We start from the raw sequence: 10,000 nt of genomic DNA on the forward strand, positions 1-10,000 counted from the left end.
TAACTGGTCTTTGTTTTCGTCCACGTCGGTCAGCATCGATTTTGTAGGCTGTAACTCATTGTAACTCATTGTAATTCATTGTAACTCATTGTAACTCCTTGTAACTCATTGTAACTCATTGTAACTGATTGTAACTCATTGTAATTCATTGTAATTCATTGTAACTCATTGTAACTCCTTGTAACTCATTGTAACTCCTTGTAACTCATTGTAACTCATTGTAACTCATTGTAACTCATTGTAATTCATTGTAATTCATTGTAATTCATTGTAATTCATTGTAATTCATTGTAATTCATTGTAACTCATTGTAACTCATTGTAACTCATTGTAACTCATTGTAACTCATTGTAACTCATTGTAACTCATTGTAATTCATTGTAATTCATTGTAACTCCTTGTAACTCCTTGTAATTCATTGTAACTCATTGTAACTCATTGTAACTCATTGTAATTCATTGTAACTAATTGTAATTCATTGTAACTCATTGTAACTCATTGTAACTCATTGTAACTCATTGTAATTCATTGTAATTCATTGTAATTCATTGTAACTCATTGTAACTCATTGTAACTCATTGTAACTCATTGTAATTCATTGTAATTCATTGTAATTCATTGTAATTCATTGTAACTCATTGTAACTCATTGTAACTCATTGTAACTCATTGTAATTCATTGTAACTCATTGTAACTCATTGTAACTCATTGTAATTCATTGTAATTCATTGTAACTCATTGTAACTCATTGTAATTCATTGTAACTCCTTGTAATTCATTGTAACTCCTTGTAATTCATTGTAACTCATTGTAACTCATTGTAACTGATTGTAACTCATTGCAACTCATTGCAACTCATTGCAACTCATTGTAACTCATTGTAACTCATTGTAACTCATTGTAACTCATTGTAACTCATTGTAACTCATTGTAACTCCTTGTAATTCATTGTAATTCATTGTAACTCATTGTAACTCATTGTAACTCATTGTAACTAATCGTAACTCATTGTAATTCATTGTAATTCATTGTAATTCATTGTACCTCATTGTAACTCATTGTAACTCATTGTAACTCATTGTAACTCATTGTAACTCCTTGTAATTCATTGTAATTCATTGTAACTCATTGTAACTCATTGTAATTCATTGTAATTCATTGTAACTCATTGTAACTCATTTTAACTCATTGTAATTCATTGTAACTCATTGTAACTCATTGTAACTCATTGTAACTCATTGTAACTCATTGTAACTCATTGTAACTCATTGTAACTCATTATAACTCATTGTAATTCATTGTAACTCATTGTAACTCATTGTAATTCATTGTAATTCATTGTAATTCATTGTAATTCATTGTAATTCATTGTAATTCATTGTAACTCATTGTAACTCATTGTAATTCATTGTAATTCATTGTAACTCATTGTAACTCATTGTAACTCATTGTAACTCATTGTAATTCATTGTAACTCATTGTGACTCATTGTAATTCATTGTAATTCATTGTAATTCATTGTAACTCATTGTAACTCATTGTAATTCATTGTAACTCCTTGTAACTCATTGTAATTCATTGTAATTCATTGTAATTCATTGTAACTCATTGTAATTCATTGTAACTCATTGTAATTCATTGTAACTAATTGTAACTCATTGTAATTCATTGTAACTCATTGTAACTTGCTACTCATTCCGTTTTTCTTCCATCCGGGTTCACCCATTCTTTTCATGGTTATATTAATTCAGTGCATAATAATAATAATAATAATAATAATAATAATAATAATAATAATAATAATAATAATAATGATAATGATAATAATAATAATAATGGTAATAATAATAATAATAATAATAATAATAATAATAATAATAATAATAATATTACTTTAGTCATCCATAGTAAATTTTTTTGTACAGACGTGTTGAACAGACATGATAATAAGTTAGCAAATAATTGGGTGGTAAAAGTATGGATAATGTGAAAGTAATGAAATGTGTAAATTGATTTGCATATTGAGTATTATAAATTTGTGTAAATAAGTCAAGATCAGTGACAAAAATAAAAAAAATTGATATATATATATATATATATATATATATATATATATATATATATATATATATATATATATATATATATTGAATCGTGTTTGATACAAATATGGTACGAATAGTGCTCGACATGTAGCAATGGAGAGAATTATTATTTTAGTATTTATGTTAATGTTAGTGTTTTAATATTTAATATTTACCACAATGTTGGAGTCAGTCCATATTTAAATATTTAGTGGAATAAAATGCAATGATATTATACGGTTTTTGTATAAGATCCAATTTATATAAGCTTAATGTAAATTATCTTATAAATGAAATCCTATAAATGTTATAAATGAGTGTAAATAATTCATTAATTGAGTGTATCTGATTGATTCCTGATAGAAAAAGGGCTTGTACATGGAATACGAGCTGCATCTGACCAATGGGGACGATTTGCTACACAAGGAGTTTTCAGCTGATCAGTTTTGTAAGTACGACACAAGGAGTCCTTCAGAGACAGAGTTTGACTCAGTTTTTATAATAGTGTGAAGCGGACAACTGTGATTGCTTGCTACCCTTTTGATTAGACTGCAGAAAATGCCTTTAAAAAAAAATATTAAAAAGAAAAAGATAATATAGTATTTATCTCTCTTTGACCATGACACCATCCAATACACGTAAAAAAAAAGTTTCATTAGTATGAGTATTTTAGAATTTTACGTATAATATTTTTGTTGTGAGCATTATGTATGTGTGTTGAACACTCAGGATTCACTCATTTGGGTCTAGTCCTGTTGCTTGTGTGTGCATGTGTGTGTGTGTGTGTGTGTGTGTGTGTGTGTTGTTTAGTATTTTTTAAATAGATACTTTAAAGATGTTTAGTATTAAAATTTTAAAAATGATTTTTGGCTTGTCTAAGAGTTTCTCCATTCATTCCAAATTGGAATTTTTTCGTAATGCATTGGGATAAGGTGAGAAAGGTCAGGTGACTTACAAAAGGTCTAAAAATTCGAGAGGGGGGGGGGGGTTGGCGGGGAATAGTTGATCTCCGTATCTTCTAGCTACAAAGCAAAGGCCAAAGGTCATACAACTGAGCGAGAGGGGGGGGGGGGGGGGGGGGTTGGCGGGGAATAGTTGATCTCCGTATCTTCTAGCTACAAAGCAAAGGCCTAAGGTCATACAACTGAGCAAGAGGGGGGGGGGGGGGGTTGGCGGGGAATAGTTGATCTCCGTATCTTCTAACTACAAAGCAAAGGCCAAAGGTCATACAACTGAGCGAGAGGGGGGGGGGGGGTTGGCGGGGAATAGTTGATCTCCGTATCTTCTAGCTACAAAGCAAAGGCCTAAGGTCATACAACTGAGCAAGAGGGGGGGGGGGGGGGTTGGCGGGGAATAGTTGATCTCCGTATCTTCTAGCTACAAAGCAAAGGCCTAAGGTCATACAACTGAGCAAGAGGGGGGGGGGGGGGGGTTGGCGGGGAATAGTTGATCTCCGTATCTTCTAGCTACAAAGCAAAGGCCTAAGGTCATACAACTGAGCGAGAGGGGGGGGGGGTTGGCGGGGAATAGTTGATCTCCGTATCTTCTAGCTACAAAGCAAAGGCCTAAGGTCATACAACTGAGCAAGAGGGGGGGGGGGGGGGTTGGCGGGGAATAGTTGATCTCCGTATCTTCTAACTACAAAGCAAAGGCCAAAGGTCATACAACTGAGCGAGAGGGGGGGGGGGGGGGGGTTGGCGGGGAATAGTTGATCTCCGTATCTTCTAGCTACAAAGCAAAGGCCAAAGGTCATACAACTGAGCGAGAGGGGTGTACCACTAGGTGGTTCTCCCAAGAATTGTCATTGTAGCTAACAGGACCCGGTGCCGCTATCTGGTCTAGTGTGGTATGACACTCGCTTTCGGATCGGAAGGTCCTGGGTTCAAGCATCGCTCGGCGCATAGTCGAGTCCTTGGAAAAGGCTCTTTACTCACATTCTCTCATCGTACTCAGGTGTAAAATGAGTACCTGACCATTAACAGCGTTGTCTCTGTCCAAAATTATAATTGGTAACATCACCTAATAGACGTCATGTCCCGTCCTACATATTAGATGATGGTGTTGTCCAGGGATCCCGTTTTCAGTATGTTTCGTGGATATTGCGCTATATAAAAGCTCAATTAAAAAAATAATTTCTTTTTAAAAGTAGAGATCCCTAACTTAACGCCAGCAGCCCCAGAGATGGTTGAGTGAGTGAGACAACTGTGCCATTCTAAGCACAGACTTTTTTTACCTTTAAAGGATATTGGAAAAAAAACTCCATTAAATTCAGTTTTTATATAGTGCAATATCCGCAAAACGTGCTCAAATAGTTTTAGAAAGGGTCCCTGGCCAAGAGCAATGTGTAACATGTAGGACGAGACAAGACGTCTGTTAGGTGATATTACAAATTTTTTTTTTTTTTCGGACAGAGACAACGCTGTTAACGGCCAGGTACTCATTTTACACCTGAGTACCATGAGAAAATGTGAGTAAAAGACTCAACTATGTACGGAGTGAGACTCGAACCCAGTACCTTCCGATCTGAAAGCGCCACTAGATCACATAGCCGATTTGTAAATAACTGATGTTGTGTTTGATTTGTCAATCTCGTCGTTTCTTCCCCAGATATCCTTCCCATCAACATTGTGTTTTTCATCCTCTACGTCATCTCTGTCTCGTCGTTTCTTCCCCAGATATCCTTCCCATCAACATTGTGTTTTTCATCCTCTACGTCATCTCTGTCTCGTCGTTTCTTCCCCAGATATCCTTCCCATCAACATTGTGTTTTTCATCCTCTACGTCATCTCTGTCTCGTCGTTTCTTCCCCAGATATCCTTCCCATCAACATTGTGTTTTTCATCCTCTACGTCATCTCTGTCTCGTCGTTTCTTCCCCAGATATCCTTCCCATCAACATTGTGTTTTTCATCCTCTACGTCATCTCTGTCTCGTCGTTTCTTCCCCAGATATCCTTCCCATCAACATTGTGTTTTTCATCCTCTACGTCATCTCTGTCTCGTCGTTTCTTCCCCAGATATCCTTCCCATCAACATTGTGTTTTTCATCCTCTACGTCATCTCTGTCTCGTCGTTTCTTCCCCAGATATCCTTCCATCAACATTGTGTTTTTCATCCTCTACGTCATCTCTGTCTCGTCGTTTCTTCCCCAGATATCCTTCCCATCAACATTGTGTTTTTCATCCTCTACGTCATCTCTGTCTCGTCGTTTCTTCCCCAGATATCCTTCCCATCAACATTGTGTTTTTCATCCTCTACGTCATCTCTGTCTCGTCGTTTCTTCCCCAGATATCCTTCCATCAACATTGTGTTTTTCATCCTCTACGTCATCTCTGTCTCGTCGTTTCTTCCCCAGATATCCTTCCCATCAACATTGTGTTTTTCATCCTCTACGTCATCTCTGTCTCGTCGTTTCTTCCCCAGATATCCTTCCATCAACATTGTGTTTTTCATCCTCTACGTCATCTCTGTCTCGTCGTTTCTTCCCCAGATATCCTTCCCATCAACATTGTGTTTTTCATCCTCTACGTCATCTCTGTCTCGTCGTTTCTTCCCCAGATATCCTTCCCATCAACATTGTGTTTTTCATCCTCTACGTCATCATGATGGGTTTGTCCATCGCCGTCGCTTGTAAGTCACACAATCCTGGGTAGGGTTTCTGACCTCCCATAGTGGACAGGGTTTTCCTTGTAAATTATCTCTCTGTTATGCACTGTATTATGTTTTGTTTATGTATTATATATGATTTGTAAACATTTGAGTGTATTCCTCTTCGTAGGGACCTGTGCTTGTGTCTGGATGAGATTTTTAGGTGATCTCAAACTAAGTACATTTATAGTGTGCTCTTGGAATCTACATCTGTTCCCTATTTGAACCAATTCCCCTTTGTTTGCCTTATTCTTGGATGCTTTAATTGTAATTCTAGAACTTTTTACTATCCCATTTTCTTCCTTTTTACTGGCGCTGATGTGACCTAAATGTGTTTCCAGGGTGGGGATCCTGACCTCCCATAGTGGGCAGGGGGGTACATACTGTGTCTTCTATTCCCTTATATCTGTTTTCCAACTTGCTTTCTGTCTTTGTCTTGGCATGAGATTACTTGGTTTTGTCCTGGCCCTGGTCGGAGTCCTGGCTGGGAGGGAAACGGTCAAATGCATAGTTATTGTTTTGGGAGATGATATTTTATCCTTGTAAATCATATCTCTGTTATGTATTATTATATTTGTTATTTTGAATGTATAATGTAAGCATTTGAGTGTATTCCTCTTTGTTGGATTTTGTGCTTGTGTCCGGATGAGACTTATAGGTGATTTCAAACTAAGTACATTGGTGATATGCTCTTGGAATCTACATCTGATCCCTATTTGTTCCCAGTTCCCTTTGTCTTACTTTTTCTTGGGTGCTTTAATTGTAATTCTAGAACTTTTTACTGTCCCATTTTCTTCCTTTTTACTGGCGCTGATATAACCTAAATGTGTTTCAAGCGCGGTAAAACCCTTAAAAACAAAACAACAATAAATGTGTTTCAAGCGCCGTAAAACCCTTAAAAACATAAAGTCACACAATCCATAAGGTGTAATGTCGTTTCTATGTCATATAAATAACAATGTGAAATTGAATGTAAGCTTCAATATAATTACAAGAACAAATCAAATGAACCATTCGGGTGTTTTGTTGATAAAGGTTAAACCCGAATCGTTCATTTGATCTGTTTTTGTAATTAAACTGAAGCTTATATTCAATTTTACATTATTATTGATTTCTTCGAGCAACATTTACATCATTTGTATTTGATGTAGGTCATTTGTAGACATTGTCATGTTAATTATTTTGGTTATTGTTGTTATTATTTATTGAATAACTGGGTTGATTGGTTTATTTTTTGTTTAATACTTTAGTATAATAGTTATTATTGTTATTGTTATTGTTATTATTATTATTGTGATTATTATTGTTATTATTATTATTGTTATTATTATTATTGTTATTATTATTGTTATTATTATTGTTATTATTATTGTTATTTTTATTATTATTATTATTATTTATTATTATTATTATTATTATTATTATTATTATTATTATTATTATTATTATTATTATTATTGTTATTATTGTTATTATTATTGTTATTATTATTATTATTATTATTGTTATTATTATTATTATTATTGTTATTATTATTATTATTATTATTATTATTATTATTATTATTATTATTATTATTATTATTATTATTATTATTATTATTATTATTATCATTATTATTATATTATTATTATTATTATTATTATTATTATTAATGTTATTATTAATGTTATTATTATTAATGTTATTATTATTATTATTATTATTATTATTATTATTATTATTATTATTATTATTATTATTATTATTATTATTATTATCATTATCATTATTATTATTATTATTATTATCATTATTATTATTATTATTATTATTATTAATGTTATCATTATTATTATTATTATTAATGTTATCATTATTATTATTATTATTATTATTATTAATGTTATCATTATTATTATTATTATTATTATTAATGTTATCATTATTATTATTATTATTATTATTATTATTATTATTATTATTAATGTTATCATTATTATTATTATTATTATTATTATTATTATTATTATTTGAGATAGCGCAAGTATCCACAAATAGTGCTCATAGGTGCTTTACAATAGTTTTTTTTTTTGGTATCACACAAGTTCATTCATTTGTCTCTGAAATCACCACAACAGTCACACACACACACACACACACACACACACACATACACACACACATCTTGTTCTAAATGAAGTCATATGCGTAAAATATTAACATGATAACATTTTTTTTTCTTATTTTTTTTTCCACAGTTATATTGAAGAAGAAGCAGCTTTATCACACGACCTATGCCATGTATATGGCGGCCGTTACGATATGGACCGTGTCGTTGTTTTGTATGGTGATAGCGTGGGGGTCATACGGCAATACGGGATGGGAGATGAAGAGAATGGAGGTGTTTGGTACGTGTACACAGTAAAAAAAAGAAATTGAGCTTTATGTAGCGCAATATCCACTAAATGTGCTCAAAGCGCTTTACAAGTATAACATCCTCATGAGAGAAATGCTATCTCTTCTTCGTCTTTCAGTTTATCCCGCATTTTGCAGGGTTGCCATAATGAATGCCACATCTCCATGCATTTCGGTTCAGAGCATCATCTTCCTCCAGGCCCAGTTCTTTCATATCGTCCTTTACCTTATCAAACCATCTAGTCTTTGGGCGTCCCCTTTTTTCCTCTTTCCCGCTATTTGTAAGTCTAATGCTTTCCTTCCCACGTACTCTATTCTATTTATTATTATTTATTATGCGTTTATGTGTCTTTTTATGTTTGTGTTTCGTTGTCTGTGTCAGTATGGTATGTGTGTTTTTATTCATAGCAGCTGTTACGATATGGACTGTGTCGTTGTTTTGTTTATTGATCTTATGGCAATCCGGGCTGGGAGATGAGATGAAAAGGATGAAGGTGTTTGGTATGTGTAATGTGTCTTTATGTGTGTGCTTGTGTGCGTGTGTCACAACGTAAGTACAGGCAAAAGTACTTACTGACCTACCTGATGATCCCAAAGCTAGAGTACCGTGGCCATTTACCCCAGGTTTGAGACATTAAAGGTGCCATCAACTGGGGCTACTGAGGCCACCCGGGGGTAACTTAGGCCACTTACTGAAAACAAGATTGCTTATTTGAAAAGATAAATTACATGTAGCTTTTATCTTTTAAATAATTAGAACCCAATAGATCTAAAAAGCACTCATTTTAACTTTTTAAAAGCAACCATTTTTATTCTATTAAGTGGCCTAAGTAACCCTGGATGGCCTAAGTAACCCTGGATGGCCTAAGTAACCCTGGATGGCCTAAGTAACCTGGATGGCCTAAGTAACCCTGGATGGCCTAAGTAACCCTGGATGGCCTAAGTAACCCTGGATGACCTAAGTAACCCGCATGGCCTAAGTAACCCCGGATGGCCTAAGTAACCCCGCATGGCCTAAGTAACCCTGGATGGCCTAAGTAACCCTGGATGGCCTAAGTAACCCTGGATGGCCTAAGTAACCCTGGATGGCCTAAGTAACCTGGATGGCCTAAGTAACCCTGGATGGCCTAAGTAACCCTGGATGGCCTAAGTAACCCTGGATGGCCTAAGTAACCCTGGATGGCCTAAGTAACCCTGGATGGCCTAAGTAACCCTGGATGGCCTAAGTAACCCTGGATGGCCTAAGTAACCCCGATGGCCTAAGTAACCCCGCATGGCCTAAGTAACCCTGGATGGCCTAAGTAACCCCGATGGCCTAAGTAACCCCGGTTGACGGTAGTTCCACACAACACATAGAACTAAATGTACAGTACAAGACAATTGAAGTATTTTATAACTGTTTATTACTAATCTAAAGAAAAAGAAAAAGAAAAAAAAAAGAATAATAGTCAAATGATTTGGGTGACAACAGATATGAAAATATTAGAAATGATGATGCATGATGGTGATAATGTACATATTAATCACATTAAGGTTGGGGCCCCTTACATTACTCAATAATATGAAGAAATGCAACGAATGATGAATGAGGATGACGATGACAATGACAATCTCGGTCACTTTATTGAAGTCGTTTGATATTGGTATAGGAGTCCATTATTCCATTTTCAGTTTGTCTACCACCCTGTTTCCGTCACAAGTTCTCTTGTATATGGCAGCCGTTACGATATGGACTATGGACCGTGTCGTTGTTTTGTATGGTGATAGCGTCACAAGTTCTCTTTATAGTGAAATAAAATTGTTATTTTCACTATTTCAAGACCACGTGTGAAAGGTTTTTTTATTGTATTGTTCTTCCGATAATTAGGGAACC

The 10,000-nt window shown here is 34.6% G+C and overlaps 1 protein-coding gene across 1 annotated transcript in view; it reads left to right on the forward strand.

The window, feature by feature from the left end:
- LOC144960097 (transmembrane protein 145-like) overlaps positions 1 to 10,000 on the forward strand; it is a 62,146-nt gene that overhangs the window by 33,555 nt on the left and 18,591 nt on the right. The window contains exons 6-8 of the mRNA XM_078893049.1: positions 2,448 to 2,532; positions 5,641 to 5,712; positions 7,971 to 8,120. Coding sequence (XP_078749175.1) covers positions 2,448 to 2,532; positions 5,641 to 5,712; positions 7,971 to 8,120 — 307 coding nt within the window. The remainder of the gene's footprint in view (positions 1 to 2,447; positions 2,533 to 5,640; positions 5,713 to 7,970; positions 8,121 to 10,000) is intronic.

Source organism: Berghia stephanieae, chromosome 14 (assembly GCF_034508935.2).
Source record: "Berghia stephanieae isolate SIO BIC M18660-M18661 chromosome 14, UCSD_Bste_1.3, whole genome shotgun sequence".
NCBI lineage: Eukaryota > Metazoa > Mollusca > Gastropoda > Nudibranchia > Aeolidiidae > Berghia > Berghia stephanieae.